The 18,739-nt window shown below is 44.8% G+C and overlaps 1 protein-coding gene across 1 annotated transcript; it reads right to left on the reverse strand.

Annotated features, from left to right (window-relative positions):
• Positions 1–312: 312 nt before the first annotated feature.
• TUBGCP4 (tubulin gamma complex component 4) lies at positions 313–14,130 on the reverse strand. Its single transcript, XM_082321681.1, has 18 exons — positions 14,018–14,130; positions 13,815–13,943; positions 13,106–13,228; positions 12,549–12,602; positions 12,035–12,091; positions 11,444–11,523; positions 10,540–10,741; positions 8,374–8,539; positions 7,105–7,229; positions 6,354–6,404; positions 5,841–5,946; positions 5,404–5,511; positions 5,036–5,174; positions 4,394–4,571; positions 3,372–3,506; positions 2,097–2,213; positions 1,445–1,584; positions 313–1,131 (listed from the first exon to the last, which is right to left on the reverse strand). Exons 1-18 carry the CDS (start codon positions 14,093–14,095, stop codon positions 1,119–1,121), a joined length of 2,001 nt encoding a protein of 666 aa, XP_082177807.1. The 5' UTR covers positions 14,096–14,130; the 3' UTR covers positions 313–1,118.
• Between the last annotated feature and the right edge of the window lie 4,609 nt (positions 14,131–18,739).

Here is an 18,739-nt window from a genome sequence, read left to right on the forward strand (position 1 = left end):
GAAAACAGCGACCCTTTGAGGGGAAGGCTGGTTTCCCAGCAGCCTTTGTGATCAAACTGGGAAACCTGATACTGCACCCCAGTGACGGACTGGAGGGCTCTCTTCTGCCACTCGTCCAAATGGACTTACGGCAAGATAGTCTGTTATCACAAGGCTAGGAAATCCTAGTAACACGCAAGAAGTTCCTGCGAGATACTGCTTTTCATTGAAATAGGATGCGGTGCCACTCTAGTGCCTTTGCACTTGGGTGCAGACATTGACAATATTCCACATAATTGCATGAGAAGATGGTTTTATTTTGGTTCAGTAGGATAGTCACTAGTAGCATTCTGAATAGTGTTGAATGAAAACAGTACATTTACAGCTGGCATCCCTGTGAAGTTCTTCCTTAGCTTTATTCTAGCACACTGCTAGCAGAGGGAGCTTTGTACTTTGAACAGGGCAAAGCTCCTACTTCGGTCTTGATGTGTGTAATTCTAGCACGCAAAATGTATTGTTTTATAGAGAAAGCATGTGACATCACTAGTGGCTCCTTTACCTATACAGATACGCTAGAATAGTGCACCGTATGAGACGAGATTCTTAACACCTATTCCTTCTTCCCTCCCCCTGTACCTCAAACTGCTACTGCAGTTGTTTCGTTTACCTGGAGGTACGTATTCGATTAGCAGACATTGTGTACTGTCAATCAGTTTACTGCACAAGTGGAACTTCCGAATACAGCCAAAACTTCATTCATAGTCAAGAACAACAGACTACTTCCTCCGTATTCCAGCTTGCGAAGGATCGTAGTCCAGCTGAAGAGTCAAGACATCATAATTCTTGTTGCTTTTTCACTTTCTGAAGAGGCACAGACCGCCTCCCTAGAAGCGTTTATAGGTATATGCAGGGCTGCAGAAAGCATGCTTTTACTAGCTAAAAAAAAACGGAGTAGCTTTCTGCAATCGCTGGGCAGCCTCACGTAAGCGGCACCTCCTGCCCATTCCTTCTGAAACAGTGGTTCACCAGGCAAGGGCCAGCTACAAAGAAAAATTCACTGGAGCGCAGACTTTCCGAGAGCACCAGTCTCCCCTGCTTGACGTGTTGTTGGTCGCAGCTTGAAGAAAAGGTCTTGGTGCTTAAACCCCAAAACTGCAAGAGAAGGGTACAATATCTCTATGTGTTGAAAGGAACTCCCTTTATCAACGCACATCAGCATTTTTCAGCCAATATGAGCTAACAGCTTAGTTCGAGTTCATGCCCAATACAAACTTGAAGGGGAGAAAGCATAGGAAAACCAAAAATTAACTCATGCTGGTTTGTTACTTTTCTGTCATAGTATTTAGTAACACTTGCTTCTAATTATTTTGGCTTACACAATAAAAATGACTTAAAATCATTTAGATCACTTTGTACTTCGAGTACCTCAGGATCATGCTACAAGCAACCCTGAAGATATTCCTACCTGCCCAAAGTTCCTCCAGCCTGGGTGTAGTATTTGTTATAATCCAAGCGTAGCAGCAGTTGAGCCAGGTCAGAGTTTATCTGATGGTTGCGAACACTAGAGAGAATCTTGAAGAGAAGTGATGACTGACGGCTGAATCCCTACAAAACAGAAGTCGTCAGTTCTGGGCACTCTCAAGAGAGAAAGCAAGCAAGCAAGCCAGCCTTTCATCTCTGCTCCTGCCTAAACAATCCTTTAACAGCCTGAAGAAAAAAAATCACTGCAAGAGAAGCGATGCTTGTGCTCCAGTATAAGGTAAGCTGTCAGCCACAAGGATTATTAGGTGTTAGGTATCCCAAAGGAGGGGTAGAGGCACAGGCTGGTAACCACCTCCTTTCTGTTCCAATAGGGTAATTTCTGCATATATGCCCGTACTCCTCCTCTCTGTGCACACAGAATTTTCAACTCGGGAACAGTTGATTAATTAAAATCGTAGAATTGTTAAGGTTGGAAAAGACCCTTAAGATCATCGAGTCCCACCGTTATCATTGCAAGCACTCATACATAAGCTCTTAGCTTAAACTCACTCCTGTTCTACAGCTGCTAAAGCCAAGATGACTGCTTAGGCAAATGTTTGCATGGGAGAAAAACAGGTCCATATAAACAAATTCACCTTCACCAAAATACTGAGTTGTGCAGCTCCTCGTTCATCCAACGGGCCCAGATTCTGACTGACCAGAGAACAAAAACTATGACAAAGATCCAGAATTTCATTTAAGCAGTGGAAAACCTGCATGGGATAAGAAGTACAAGATAGTAGTTTAAGCAGAGTTCAAACCCAGAGAAAGCTGTTCTTAGCACCTGCATAGTTGCAGCATTCATAATCGAGATGTTGCTGATACCATGTTTTTCAATCGGTAAGGAAGATGTTAAAGCACCTGTAGCATTTTTGTAAAGTTTTCTACGGAAAAAGGACTTAAACGTTATGCTGTGTTTTTCCCCCCCCCCCAACCTTTTGCAGACATTAGTGGGGAAACAGCGATTGGCGTGAGCCATCCACACAGGCACAGGAGTTGAACATTGGCTTCCCTATCCGACCAGCAGGCCATCATTGCAGCTTCGGGACTGAGAAGGAAGAATAAAGAACAGCACGAGCTGTGGTTCAAGGCCTTGGTCTCACTGTTGGCAAAACTTGGAATTTCTTTTGTATCGGGTGGTCCAGGTAACTTGCATTCAAGAGTGCTAAGAAAGCCCAAATGCCTCACAGACGTAACGATGGAACACTTAAAAGTTCCAGACGGGATAATGAGTACTCTGCCACCCTTACGCTCTAGCCTCAAGGACTGAGCAAAATAATGAGAGAGACAAGACCTGCAGTATCACTGTGTTTCATTGATACCGACCTTCTTTGGGAACGTTTTTGTGAGGCTACATGTTTAAGAAAAATACCAGCAACACTGTAACATATTTTTGACTAAAACAATAACAAAAACCACCCTTAAAGTCCACTCAGGAACATCTCAACTATTTTATTCTCTAAGGTATGTGTAAGAGAGGGAATTTTTCCTAATCTAATGCATTTCAGAATGAGTCCCTCAGGACTACAGTTCCCAGCACTATGCTAATTAGTACTTTGATAAAATTGCCTGTGAGAAAAATAGAGCGACAAAATTTAAGTTAATAAGGTTAACTGAACGCTGGAATAATCTTGATTTAAAATTGCCAGAAATGCAGCATCCACACTCACCAACTGTAAATTAAGTGATCTTAATTCAATTATCTGTTCTAGTTTATACCTGCTTTATTCCCAGAACTGTAGTCTGTGCTCTGCAGGAGATTATCACTGATCAGTTTTAAAAGAGATGGCTTGTCACACCTGTTCAGAAAGGCGTGTTTCTTAGGGCAGCTGGAGGATTTGTAGAAAAACGTGAAAACAAGACCTACTTACAGGTTTTAGGAGGATGAAAGACTGCGCCAACAGATTACTTAAGAAATGATCATGAGCCAATCGTATACTCTCAAAATCTCGCGTGGCATTTATCTGCTGCAGAAGCTGTGAGAACTGAGATTCCAGTACATCCACCTGATGGATATGTAAAGAAATCTCATTAGTATCTTGAGGAATAGGAGTACTTCAGACCAGCCAGAAGCTTTGTGTAAGAAACTTACTTTCCTTATTGCTACTCTTACCTTAGAGGCTGAGGATCACCTTCTCTCTGCCTCCTGAATAGGGAATTATATACAACAGTAGTACATAATGGGGGGGGAGGCAACAATTTTTGATGCCTAAGTATTATCTAAGTAGAAAGGGAAATGGTCACTTTAAGATTAACTATTGAAAAAGTATATAGCTAGCATGTAAACAGAGGTATTTGATTGTAGTCATCTCTGAATTTTACACTGGGAGATACTACCTGGAATCTCAGGGCAAAGGCTGCAGTGCAAAAACTCAGCCAGATTACTCTGGAGAATCTAGGAAGCCAGGCCCCCTCAATTCAGCTATTACGGCTGTTAACAAAATGATATGCAATTCTCACAAAATCATGCTACTAGTAACTGGTGTTTACATTTAAAAAGTCTCTTTTTTTACTTCAAATGGTCGGAATATGGCTTCTTTCAATTTTTAAGAAAAAAAACCTCAAAATAACAAAAAACCCAAACCACCACCTTGTCACTTAACTCAAACTGGAGTTCACTTAAAGGGTCAAGGGAAGAAGCCAGGGTGGTATCTTAATGATGCTACTTCAGGGATGACTGTGGCTTCTCACAAATGCTTCGTAGCACTAGAGCGCCAAAACTCCTGTAATTGTAGCACTAAGTCTGGGAACTCAGAGAAAGTTCTAGACTTGTTCCAAAGGAAGTCCTGATTTCCTTAAGGTACAAAGAATCTGAACCCTGAAAGACAGGACTTCAGTGCTCCCTCCAGTTCCTGATTAACCGATACGGTTTACCTTTCTCTATAATCCTGACCTGCAGATAATACTGAAGATTGTCCACAAGGAAAGCCATGTGATCCCTCAGACGCCACTTGATGGCATCGGTTCTGTTAGATTTCAGGTGTTTGCGTTGCATCTGGAGAGCCCAGCAGTGCTGTAGCTCAGCCTGGACTCGTCGCACGCTCAGCAGGTATTTGAACACAACATTGTACCTACAGTCAAAAAATAGAAAATCGCTTAAGATGAAAATCTTCCTTGGGTGTAGGAACCGGAGAACATAACAATGCAAGACTGGAAAAGGAAACAGGAGGTGGCTGCCTGCCAACAGGCAGAGTAGGTCAGGTGATGGCCCATCTCAGAGTAACAGATTTCTGCTTGTATTGGTTACTGACCTAAAAAACTACAGTTAATTTTGCCGTAAGGAGGGAAGAGCTGACAATGTTTTATCAAAGTAGCACTGTTTGTAAAATAGTGCAGATCTGTCAGCAGCTTCCAGGTCTCACTGTCATTACAAGTACCCTCCATATGAATAAGTGGAAGGAGGTCAAGGAGCAAGCTAAAGTATTATAGCTCTACCCTTCTCTCCATAGAGAGGAAAAAAACCTCAACATATTAGTGAGTGCCTGAGGTCAGGGAACCTATAGATGAATATACAAAGACCATACCTAGTACTTACTTCTCCAGAACAGCAGGAGTAAAGAGAATGTGCAGCGGCCATTGAACTTTGTAAGAAAGGCCCAGAGCTGCCCATCCAGATGCGGGGGCTTCGCGTGGCGATAACTCCCGGGAAGGCCCTTCACGAGTCTGAGAAGTATCTGCAAACAAATGAGGTGCTGAATTCAGTTGTCTTCTCAGTCAAGACAACCATGGCAAGGAAGAAAAGGGGAAAGAACAGAAGAGCCGAAGCAGGCTAGGCCATCACATAGGGCTGCAAAGGGAACAAAGCTAATACTTCCTTAACTTCAGAGAAGGGTAAGTAATAGGACTTGAAAACAAGGTCATCATCTCCCCTCTCAACTCACTACTAAAAATGTAAGTAGATACCTTTATGCTCCTTTCCGTGATACTCAATGGTTAAGTGAAGCAGAGGAAGAAGGTTGTCATCATCTAACAGTACCTTATGAGCAGATTGCTGAAATGCAACGTTGACATCTGACAAGAAAGCACAAACATCAACACAAGATGATGCAGCTAATGCTAATTTTGCACCCGTTAATTATTTATGCTCAGCCATAACAGACAACACTGACACACTATTTCCACTATTTTCATTTAATTCTAGTTTCAAATATGGAGAGAAAGTTTCTGAGATGTAATTTTCACCCACTCTGTGAGACATTCTAATTCATAAGTGCTGTTCTTTTAAAACTAACTACAACTTCTAGAGGATAAGATACAGCTCTTCTGTACTGGACATGGCTAACCATCTTCCTGCTGTGCCACAGTGAGGACAGTTTGGTAAGTGAATAAGCAACACTCACCATGTTCAGTTACAGCCGTAGGCGGTGTTTTTAACATGTGCTGTGCAGTGTCAATGAAGGCCTGAAAGAGCTCACCTCTTCCCAAAAGGTAAAAGTCTTTTATAATCTGTGGAGATATATTTTTTTGTATTTAAGCATATCAAAGCCTGAGCAGAAACTGTAAGCATCCTAGCTGATAGCATCCATTTTAATTATCGCTTGGACGACAACTGCCATTTCAAAATGCAGCTGGAGTGCTATGAATTTCATCCAGTGCCCAAAAAGCGTACACTGCCTTTGCTTCAAGATGCAAACCACAAAACCACATACACATACCCCTCTAAATCTCTCTGACCAAGTTCTATCACTGTGTGCTCATTTTTGAGACCTGGAAAATTAAGACAGCTTTATCTAAAAGAAGAAAGTGCAGAATCTAAGACAGTAAAGTATTTAATGAGAAAGAGACATTAAAAAAGAGAGAAAGAAATGAAAAATTAAGCTGCTTTAGCAAAAACAAGCTAGCAGTTACACTACCTTCAGTTGTCCTAGTAAATCTGATTCCTCCACCATCAGTTTCCAAAGATGCTAGTGAGGAAACAAAAAACAAACAAAACAAAACAAACCTCCCGTCAGATTTATCTAAACGCATTCAGTGAGAACAGTAGCTGTCATAAAATACTTGCGATGCATACAAAAAAGCATCTATATAAAATGCTATATAAAGCACAAGAGAACGCACTAAGAGTCCTGTGTGTAGGCAGCCCCTGCTACTAGTTACAACACTCTTGATTTATACCAGCAAGAAACTCTGCCCAAGAAACACGGAGACCCATGACAAAAAATAAGGCAATTCTTATGAAATCAGTTCCACCCTAGTTTTGTCCTCACTTCTTTAACCTCCCCATCTTCTCAGGCTTCCCCCCCCCGCCCCAAATTAAAAAAAGATTAAAAATTGCCAAAGCACAGAATTTGCCCAGTGAGACGCCATCTATTATGCTGAAAGCATGATGAAACGTTCTGAAGTCATTGCAAGTGAAATAAAAGATATATATCTAAAAATTCCCTTCTTTCCCCCATGAAAGTGAATAGTATTTGTTAACGTCCTTTCGTCATTAGAAGTTGGGGTAACGTGAAGCTCTGAGCCCCATAAGAACATGAAAGCTACCTGCAGCGTTCACACACTTGTTCCATCACTGATTCTAAAGAGCCCCCTTCTTCTCCCACTCATTCAGAAAACTAAGAGCTCCTCAGCCCGTATAGTCGTTACGCTTCCTAGGATCCTCACCTCAGCCACAGTGCTCCGTATCCAGTCAACCACTGATTCAAAGTCCACCAAACTAAAGAGCGGTTGCTGCTTGAGTCGATGTAGCTCTGCTGCAAAAGTGTCTTCCTGGTTTTTTAGGATGGAGCCTGCGGAGCAATGAGAAAAGCGTTTTGGGCAATAAGAAGGAATACCATTCGGAGAAGTGCAGACCCCTTCCAGCACAGTGGGGCAGAAAGGCTGTCCAGGCAGCACCATCTCAGGTCTGGCGAGGAATCTGAAGCTGAGGAGGCCTCAAAGTACAAGTACCAAGGTACAAAATTACTATTGCAAATACAGTTACGGGATAAACACTTGACATGGCAGTGCTGTGGTATCAGTAAAAACCCCAAATATTTTCTGTGTAAGTGATTGCCTTTTCCTAGGGCTGAGCTAGATCTTTGAACCCACAACTTTTCTGCCATGTTAACCAGTTGGTTTGGTTCTCCACCTACTCCCCCGCCCCTTTCAAATCTATCCTACTGCTTGAACTTGGGGATTTTTTTTTTTAACCAACTAAGCTAGAAGACCAATTTCTTTTCACCTCACTTCTCCTAAGGCAAGAAAACAGTCCAATTTAATTGGTCCTTTGTTCTCTGCAATGTCCCTCAAGTCATTTGAGTACTTTTGCATAGCTCAAGATAGAGCCTCTGCAGTAGTCCTCCCCAGTTGGTGTAGGAATAGATTTCCAAAACCATCGCCAACGTAAACTTAGCAGTCTCTCAAAGAGAGCCATCAGCTGGAATCGTCTCTCTCTTGCTGTCTTAAAGGCTCCATCTTGATCATTTGTCTTCCACTGCGACCTTTGGGACAACCTCGCAATGAATCTCTTATGTTTGTGGATGCGTTTTAATCCTGTGACGCCATTCTGCAAGATATATGCTCAGACCAAGATGTGCCCTTGTGTCTGTCTGCACCCTTCGGGGACAGGGATGCAAACTGAAAAGAAAACACGACCTTTGCAGTTGCGTTATTTATCCAGAGCAGATCACATGGTGGCTTGTTGCTGGAAACTTGGAGACTATGTTTGGAAAGCATTATTATTTACTCATCCTATTCCTATACCGCTCCCTTGGAATCAATCAGAAGCAGAACTCCGGGACCAGTGCTCTGTCCTGGCACAACCATCCGTATGTTCTGAAGAATATCAGCCAATAGTCAGTGACTGTTGAGGAATGTGTTAATACAGCATTTTGGAAGATACTTGTCAGTCACTCGTAACTGAGCAAAGGCCGCAAGAAAGATGTTCCTTACCTTTTCTGGTCAGGTTAACATTTTGATTCTCAAACATCTGTACAGATTCTCCCACAAAGAGGATTTTCTCAGCAACCCGCACAGGAATGTATGAAGGCAGCATTTCTACTCGCAGAGAAAACTGTTTTAGAGATGGAGCTAACATGTTCTCCTCCTCAATCAAGCGCTGTCAGAGACCCCAGGGAAAAGAAATCAAGCAAAAAAAGTGTGAGAAAACCAGACAGAAAAGGTGTATAAAGGGGTGTGGGATGTGTGGGAGGGGGAATCCAAGTACATTGGAAGCAAGCAGAAAGGTAGCAAACCCAATCTGCATCATTTAAGTAAGCCTGCAAACTTCTTTATGCTTCTGGTACGCTAGCAGATCTCCCTAGAGAAGATGTTGCTTTCATCAGAGAGGGGAGCAGAAGCAGGAAAAGGAGAAGCGAAACCTTTGTGGAATAGCAGGAAATTGGCTCTCCCAAAGGATAATGTTAATCAGCAAAAGCAATTTTTGTTGCAACTGCATTACATTAGGTTTTTTGCAGCCATAACAATGTTAATTAGCATTACCAAAAATAATCCTCCCCTACATCCATTCCAATATGTTTTAATGCTGCTAGAACACTTGTGATACGGGCCAAATGTAGATACCTCCACTAGTGAGCAAATAGGTTAAAGATCTGAAGGCTTGCTAGCATAAATTAGGCAATTTTCTCGGTGCCTGCGAAAGGTGTTTAAAACAATACAGTAAGTTATTCGTTTTTTTCTGAATGTATTAAGAACTCCAAGTACAGAGGCAAGATTTTCCTTCAGAGAAGCAATACTGATTATTTCAGTTGGCTTTCTTGTTATTGGAGAATTAGGTTCATTAGTCCATAATCCAAAAAACACCATGCTAACAAATTTTTGAGAACGTTTGCCATCTACAGAATTCTTCATTTTAATAGGAGAGTTCAGTACAAGTTTGTATACTGACATTAACAGCTTAGCAATTCTTTTCTTAAGATTCTTCTAACACTTTTAGATGAGGAAATACCCAAGTGTTTTATCGGTCTATCCCATCAACACTCAGGATTTCTTATTTTACTCTCTGACTGAAGAATTGCAAACACTGTTAGTCAATAATACTGAAGAAGAGAATTAATTAGGCTCTCTTGGTGTCATCTTCTTAATACCTACATTTTCTACCGTGGATCTAGAAGACTCACCAATTTTCACATTCTTCCTATATCCGATATAGTGAAATAACAGATTTTTCACTAACTGCCTTTTAAAGTGTTCCCTTGGTTTTGCCTGTGTGTACCTTGTTTTGCAGTGTTTGTACAGGGCACTTAATTAGTATGCAATGCAGGGTGTTTCAGGGGTGAATCTCTGTGTGTTCACAGCCGAGTTGCACGCAGCATGCTAACGCCATGGCTGCCCATGAAATGTTTTCTCGCAGTAAACTAGAGCGTGAATTGACAGACTTGTACTTGCTCCTGACGGGTCCCTGATGCAAACGCTATTGAGATGCACAAAGCGTGGAAGATTACTCCATTGAGAAAGCTGCCTTGCACAAGGGCACTCTAACGGTATGCCATCTACATGAGCAGTAACCGCATTTCACCAGCATACAGGTTGCTCCCTTGCTTAGCTTAGCAGCCTGGACACGTTCCTAGCAGCCTCTTGACTCTTGCATAGCACATTTTTCCCCAGTAATGTCAGTAGTATTACTCTGTTAGGTAACATTTGCACAACAAACAGTTGTGCAAGAAAGGTACCTGACCCAGCTGCCAATAGAAAGGGTGCAAATAAAGTCAACACCCAAGCTCCCCACACCCTCTCCCTTGCAACTGCTCACACTACCACCAATGCCTGTGTTGAGCAGATCACAGTGTTGACCGTAAGGAATCAGAAAAGTCAGTCAAGAGCAGGGTGAGGACAGCAGTTCCAATTACTTGACATCAGTGTCCACACAGACGCCATCCATAGGGCTTTCTGCCCTGAGATTATCCAACTGTGCCAAACGATCTGTCTCTGTCCTGTATGCCTAGCTGCAACGTATGATGATATTCTCTTGATCTGCCCCCCTACCAGGTCTCAATATATGTCCAGTCTAGCACAGCTCGCCCTGAAGCAGAAGACAATGTATTTCTTCTTCAGTTCCCTAAGGACTGAGGGATGCCAAGCTATGACTTGCAGTCTTACCAGGTCCTGCAGTTCTCGTAGCTGTTTTCCTGTAAGTCCCCCAATTCCTAGGTCATCGTCATCTTCTTCGGGTTGGCTAGGGACATTCCCAGAAGAGGGGCCCTGTTTGATGAAGAACTCTTCATGTTGGTCGAGTAGCAATCCATGCAGCATCCAGGCAGAGAGCTGCTTATACATGACTCCATGACACACAGCCAGAATCCTGAGGTCAAGAGAAACAGACAGTGGGGCCTTGGCACACAGTAATCAAAACCTCATTGTACATCGTTCTGGAAAGTCCAGTTAGTCAGCCAGGCAATATGGCAAGTGTTAAATGGCTAACGTGGAATTTTTTTTCGTTTTTTTTTTTAAACAGAGAAAGGTGGACCAATCACTTGCAAAACTAAACTGACACATCCTCTGAATATGTGGCTTCTCCTCAGAGATCTGCTAGTATACCAGAAGTATAACTAAGTTTGCAGTGGCTTCCCAGCGCTGCTGTTTCTACTCAATTACCATTTCAGCACGAACAGAAATTACCTTTTAAGTAGTCTGACTTTCTCCGCAAGGACACACAAACCTAGCAACACTCACCCAGTCACATTTATCCTTTTGAAGGATCAAAAAACAGTAACAGGTCTGCCATGTGCAAAACAGTTCATGTAGATCTCAAAAGAAGAAAAAACATAGGGTCTGAACTTTCCTCAGCCCTAAGTCCAAAGACTGGAGAAAGCCTTAATTCTTGCCGTAAGTCTGCTTTAGATAAATAATGGGGACCATGACAGTTTTTCCTGCATGCTACACCTACTTTTATATCACGTAAGCCTGTTTTGCATGTACTGTTTCCATGAGTAAGATGAGCACTTTGACACTAACTCCAGTTACTACAGAAGAATGAAATAACAGCTTTACTGTATCTACATACTTCTCAAGAGCACTGCGAACAGGAGGCAACCCCCCACAGCTATGTTTGTGGACTGTCTCCAATATCTGACATCCATGAATCTGCAGAAAGAAAACATGGTTAGACTAGGTCTGTTATTTGGATCCGTACTGACCTTTTCAGACATTTAAACACTATGCTTGCACAAGTCTTACAGAAAGATAGATGTAACATGCTCCCTGTAGTGAAGAAAGAGGCCTTCTATTTAACAAAAAGTAAGTGTCTCTGGAGTCTGAAAACATTAGCTTCTGCCTTTTTTTTTTCCCAGGGGACGGTGGGAGAAAACAGACTCGGAAAAGAAGAAATTCCAACCAGCCGCATCTCGTACTATGAAGTGTATTGCAATTATAAAATGCAAGTCATCAAAGATCATACTGATAATGAAAAAGCCAAATCCAGTGTAAACGGATTTGCAAAACAGTTACTCAATACTTACAGTAGCACTAAGAATAGGGCACCCATTACCGAAACCACATTCTTTCCTAGTATTAAAGGTCTTGGATGAGGGCAGAAATAACTTCATCAGCTAAAGAGGAAACTTGTTAAGAGAAACTAGCTACAATTTTACTGTACCTTCTGAGTTTTGATCTGTTCCACCATGACCATCACAGAGGGGAAGAGTAACTGGAACTGCAGAACAAGGAGCAAAATATTGAATTAGGTTGCTATGCAAGGGAGAGAGAAAAACTATACACGAGTAAGCGTGGACAGCAGCTGATTACAATAATTTAATGAAACTATCGTCTGGCTTTCCCCACAAATTAGAAACATGACATGAAAATCTCTAGCAAGAATGTCCTCCCTCCACTGAACCGAGACGCATGAAGTTACTGTGTTCCAGCTGCAGTTCAGGCTAAACACAGGCAGTGAGGAATATGCGACTGCCAAGGTGGAGGACCTAAGCTTTGTGTCAAAGTGTAAGTGATTCTCTGAGCGTGATTAAGGGACTACAAATGTGGAGGCGTTAAAAAGAAATGGCATGACGTGACAGACTAACCCTTATTTATCCTACCCGCTTTCCTATAGACTCAAGGAATGATAAGAGTAACCAAAGAGCACTACCAAACAGGCAGTTAACATGACATACCTGGTCCAAGGAATAATTAACATGTGAGATGGAAAGATGCGGGTCAGCCAGAAACTGTAAGAACAACAAAGCAATTAATGAAAATTAAAATAAGGTATGGATAAGTAAAAAAGCACCTTTGGCTCTATATTCCAAACCTTTAGTTCCCACTGCTTTTTTCCCCCCATACATTTTTGTGCTGTGTCCCATTTTAGGCTATAACAAGGACTGGATGGTGACAGTACCCAACATATGACAGCTGCTAATCTAGCGGAGATTAATCAAAGCCTTTACAACTGAAAACAGAAGTCACAATAGTCTGAGACAGCACCGGGCTCTGAGGCAGGTGGGACACGCTGAACTGAAGGCAGAGGGGACTTAATACTTATTAGAATGAAGAGTCATTTACAATGGCACCTCAAGGAATAATTTGGAAGATATCCCTGATGTGGAAAGGAAAACAGCTTGTCTCCTCTTTAGCTACTGCTACTTAGCGTATTAACTGCATTATTAAATGACAACTTTCCACAATCTCTCAGCAGCAGGACAGCCTCTTGTCGCAAGTCTCTCTCCTTTACCTCTTGTTCTAGGTCAAGCAGTGCCTGTCGATATGGCTGCAGCACTGAATCAAGACCCGTGCAGAAGGCTCGCAAATAAATGCCATGTAATCCACTCTGGTTTTGCTGGGATGGATGATGGTCCTGAAAGCAAACAATAAAATCTACATCAGCTCCCCAGGGCAGGTCTAAAGAGCAGTGGAGTTTCCGTGCAGTGTGACACCAGCAGGCAGTGGTCCAAACATGCCGAAATGTACCTTACCCACCAGAAAGCGCCCAGGAAAAAAAAAAACAAACCAAAACAGAAGCTTGTCACAAGGAGAGTTACTTGTGCAGAGTTATATTTAGCTCTTCTGTGGGCATGTGCAAGTGCTGGGAACCGCCGGTAACTTCAGCGCTTCTTTGTACTTCTGCGTGCCTCTGGGGTCCCAGAGGTGGCCGCAGACCCCGAGGAGGCCTCGCTACAGCACGGGGACGAGCATCCCGCACGGCTCGCCAGCCCTGGCCGGTCTGCAGCGGCCCGGCGCTGTCACGGTCCGCTTCCCCGGGAACGAGACCGTCCTCGCTGTCCGTCCTGCGCCCGCCCTCGGTCGCCCCGCCCCGCGCCTGTGCGGCTCCGCCGGGGGGAGCGCCCGGGAGCGCCGCCGCGGGGCCGGGGCCGGGGCCTGCGCCCCGCCGGGGCCGGGCCCGCATCCGCTGTGCGCGGGAAACGCAGGGCGCGGCGCCTCACCTGCTGCTGCACGTGCCCCGTGTACTGCTCCACGAACTCGGCGAAGCGGATGTAGTCGGTGCCGAGGCGGCAGAGCCGGTTGAGGACGCTGGTCTCGCTGGGGTGCAGGAACGGCAGCTCCTGAGACACCTGAGGGGGGAACGGCGGTGAGGGGAGGGCGGGGCCGGGCGGGGCGGGCCGTACCGTGCCGTACCGTACCGTACCTGCAGGCCGCCGCGCTTGCTCCAGGTGAAGGCCGCCCCCGGGTACCCGCTCAGCGCCAGCAGCAGCTCGTGGATCATCCTGCCGCGCCGCGCGGGCTGCCGGGAAGGGCGGGGCGGCTTCCGGCGGCGGCGCGGGCGCTGGCTCGCGCTCGGCTCGGGCTGGGGCTGGTGCTCGGGCTCGGGCTCGGGCTCGGCTCTGGCTGGGGCTGGGGCTGGGGCTGGGCTCGGGCTCGGCTCGGGCTGGGGCTGGGGCTCGGCTCGGGCTCGGGCTCGGCTCGGGCTGGGGCTGGGGCTGGGGCTCGGGCTCGGCTCGGCTCTGGCTGGGGCTCGGGCTGGGGCTCGGCTCGGCTCGGCTCTGGCTGGGGCTGGGGCTCGGCTCGGCTCTGGCTGGGGCTGGGGCTGGGGCTGGGCTCGGGCTCGGCGGGCGGGAGCGGCCGCGGCGGCAGCGCCTCAGCCGGCCCCGGGAGGCGCGGGGCCGGGCGCGGGCGGGCGCGGCGGGCGGCTGGAGGGGTCCCCGGGAGCGGCCGCACCGCACCGCACCGTGAGGGGCGCGCTGGCATTTGCGCGCCGCAGGAGCGCGGCCCGGTCGCGGGGGCGGGCGCCGGTCCCGACGGGCCCTTCCAGCCCCGCAGCAAATCCGCGGCCGCCGGGGCGGATTCCCGGGTCTGGTATTCCTCACCGCGTTTCTTTATCAGTTTCTGTCGTTATTTGTCAGCGTGTTACCGATGCCGGTTTTACCTTTCTCCATTTATTATGTATTGCTTTCCTTTTGCTTTTTCTCTTAACCCAGGTAGTCTTTTAATCAAAACTGCCCACTTTCAGAATTGTGGAGTTATAAACTGGGTTTTAGCAATCTCCTTTTCCTTTTCTTTTTCCTGTTTTTGTCAGTGTTTGTCTTCATGTGTATTTTTACTCTTCTTCGTTTAGAAGAAATCAGTGTTAGGTATCACCGAACAGCTGTCTGTCCATTTTAAACGTGCATTTGGTTCGTGATCAGCCCGCCACAGTGAGGTCTGAAACATAGGAAGAAGAACTTGTGTTATGCTCTTGCAGGTATGAATAAGTTCCTAGTACGTGGCCTCATTTTCTAAAGAATTTTTTCTTTCAGTACGCTCTCTGACGCGTGTGCATTCGCTTTCTATAGCTATCTTTACGTGTAACTTGGGAGCCCCAGCAGTAGCATTCTGTCATGTATCAGTATAATAAAACTATCCTCTTTATATTGACAAAGCTTCTATTGTCTGAGTAAAGACCGAGGAATTTGGCTAGGCACTTGTCGTTCATCACCGACCTAAGCGTCACAGCGTACCAGTGGCCCAGGAAAGCTGTGCGCCGTTCCTGCTTTTAGGAAGCTGTATTTGAGGTTCAGCACTGCTGGCTTCAGTCTTGCAGCGCTGGAGTTAGTGGCAGCCCTCCCCTTGCTCCTAAAAGGCTTTGGTTCAATCCCATGCTGCTGACCAAAAGTTCCGTGCCAACAGGTGGGCTTTGATTAATGCAGAATTTAAATACTATTTTCAGTAAACTATAAAGCTAAGCATGCTATAGCTAGCTTATAGGTAAATATGTAGCGATGGCTCAATAATTGACCAAAAAATGTTTAGTCTGTAAATACATAATTTAGTGGTATCTTTGTACAGTACTATTAATGTAACACTTTTATTAACATAAATACTACTACAGGTTTAATCTGTTAGAGAAATCTTGAACCTAACCACAGTCGTCTTCTGCAGCCAGAAACTGCACTCACAGCAGCATTCCTTCACAAAAAGTGAAAATCCCAGGAGCCTTCCTCGAGAACAGGGCAGGAGCAAACTGTGTAAAGTTTATTAGAGCAGAAGGAACTTTCCTTTATCAAAGGCAGGAGTTGTCGGGGGAGCTAATTTTTGTGGAAGTGAATCATACTAGGGATAGGCTTATAATTAACCATGAAAGCAATTTAAATGGAGAGATGGTGGCTTTTTCGTCACTGGAGTCCTTCTTTGACGGTGAAAGTTACGGCTTTGATGCGGTGCTTGGTATGCGGCCAGTGTGGCAGACTCGGTCAGGCGAGATGTCTCATTGTGTCTTTACTTTACAATCTGTAAATCTGGCTCATCCCCACTCGCTTGCTTCCAGCTAAATGTTGTGGTCTGCTCAGGACTTAAATTACTTTATTGGTTCCCCAAGTGTCTTTTTAGGTAGCCTACGTCAGAACAAGTAGAGAGGAAACAAAACAGCGGATAAAAAGACCAGGGGTATGTACACAGACAAAATGAATCTTGGATTACCCAGGGTGTTTTTCTTTGTTTTGTTCCATTTTTCCAGGTAGCTGTGGGCCTTCCTTTGGCCTTCCAGGTCCTTCAGGAGAAACTGTACCTGGTGCGTGGGGACAAGCGCACCGTTTTCCAGTTCAGGAAGCCTTTTTGCCAGTAGAGAGCTTGCCCATGTTGCACTGTCACGAGGGGGGAAGGAGAGGATTTTATCATGGGTGCTCAGAGCAGGGAGATTGCTAACTTGCCTCCAAAGAGGAAGGACTCCTCTGCTATTCCAGCAGCCTGCTGCTGTGCCCTAGCATCGTGTCATGGCTGTCAGCAGACCTGGGCAGGATTTGTGCTCCATGCTCTTATGTCACTTGCTCTCCGGCTTCCATGGGGAGTCCCGCAGATAGCCCTGCACGTGCAGGGCTGTATCCCAGGCAGCTGCTGGGCCATTTGAAGCGAGGTCAGGATGCCAAAGTAGAGCCTGGAAGCAGAGGGGATTGAGGAGGCCCATTCCGAAAGCCTGACTTCCCTTTTTCCTGCCTGGCTGGTCTGGTGCAGCGGAAGCATGTGGGATGGGCGCTCTGCGTTCTCTGCCCCGAGCGTGCAGCTGCTTCCCTTGGGGTTTCTCCAGAGCTTCACACAAAGTTCCCTGCTGCAAACGCGGGCGGATCAGGGCTGTGGGAGTGATCTGGGCTCGCACCGGGGGTGCAGCTGTGAACTTGCGCTGGGGAGGGGCAGGGCAGAATGTTTGTCTCTGTGTTTCTTTCTTTTAAGACCAGGGCAGTAACTTGTCTCATTTGACCACTGTGACTTTGATCTGATGCTGGGAGCCAAAAGGCAACTTTTGCTGCTGGCAATCCGTAGCCTAACATACAACCATATACAAAAGAGTATCATCAAGTATATGAGCGGTAGGAGTCTTTTACATATATATACACACACACATATATTTTTCAATATATATATGTAAAATACATATACTTACTCAATTGAGACAGCTCCATCTGGATTCCTCCAGGGCACTCTGACCCTGTAGGCACAGAACACGTAACTAAGCCGGGTAATTAGAGAAGACAGCAAAAATTAATAGGGATCTAAACCTTACTGCAGACATAGGGGATAAGAGTTAAACCTATCTGGGATAAATGGGGTCTAAAGGGAAAGGTCATGACTGGCTGTCCATGACTGAAGTACAAAAAACAGCATGAAGAAGAAAGCGATTAATAGGGATGCAGGATGCCAAGATGCAGAGTGGCAGCAGAGGTCCCTTACTGCAGCTGCCTGAGAGTTTCCTGTGCGCTACAGAGAGAAAAAGTGATGGCTGGGAATTCCCAGTGCTAAATGGGGCCCAGAGCAGATCCTACTCCATCGTCAGGCTTTGTTTTGCCAGAAATGAGGATACATGCGAGCAGTTATTCAGTGGAAGGTTGTTTGAATATGCTATTATTTCCCAAGCTTTTTTGGACTGCAAGACTGCAACGCTTTGGAAAGGCAGGTGTGAGAACTGGATATACTGTCCTGTTTGGAGAGGATTGGAAGAGGTTAGAGATTCCTTACGTTCCGGTGGCAGCCTGCAGCGAGGTTATCTTGAAGTGACTATAGAATCACAGCGTCAGAGTCTTCAGGTGTTCTAAACCTGTATTTTTTTCAGCACCATTCACAGAAATAATCTTTCTCATAAAGGAAGCGGCTAATAAATACCTGCAAAAGAACAGATAGCAGTAGTTTAAATAAAGGACTGAATTTTGGAGCTCTTGCCTGGTGATTAAGCATTAAGGCCAAGTATTTAAAGAATTTTTTTTACAGAATTGATCACTCAAATTTTGAAACTAGAGGAAAAATAAGTACCTCTGTAATGCTACTCGTAAGGCAATCCGACTTGTGTCTATTCGACATTAAAAAAAAAAAAAAAAAGACAAGACAAGAAACAGGAGAGGCAATAAATGAAACCCATAGATACACAAGCCCTAACAAACCACAGTTAGCAGAGACAGTAACAAAGACCAGAAATCTTAAATCAGGGGAGCCATTACAGGAACCACTGAACTATAACCTTAAAGAGGTGCAGCCAGATTCTTTGATGATGTGTGATAATCGTGTTTTATTTTTCTTATCAGAATGGGTCTTATAGGAAAGAGTAAGTTTATGGGATTTTTTTGAGGGAGGATGGTGGGACTGTGCAGAAAATATTAGGGGATTTTTAGGGGGAACAAAACTAGTTCTGCACTCCACAATGTACATATAAATATTATTTTAAATGTCTTCTCATTGTTTAACTGCAGAGTGGCCACGTGAAGTAATGCAAATAAATGTTAATAATTAGAACTATAACTGTTTGTTATAAAACCTTTTGTTTTGTAATTTATGTCTGGCATTCACCTATGTAGTTATTTCTGTAACTGTTGAACCATGACATTAATAATCAATAAAACCAGCTTTCACTTAGTCTCCCTTTCATACAGACCCTTTAAAAAATTTATGT

Source organism: Platalea leucorodia, assembly GCF_965183815.1.
Source record: "Platalea leucorodia genome assembly, chromosome: 9".
Lineage (NCBI taxonomy): Eukaryota > Metazoa > Chordata > Aves > Pelecaniformes > Threskiornithidae > Platalea > Platalea leucorodia.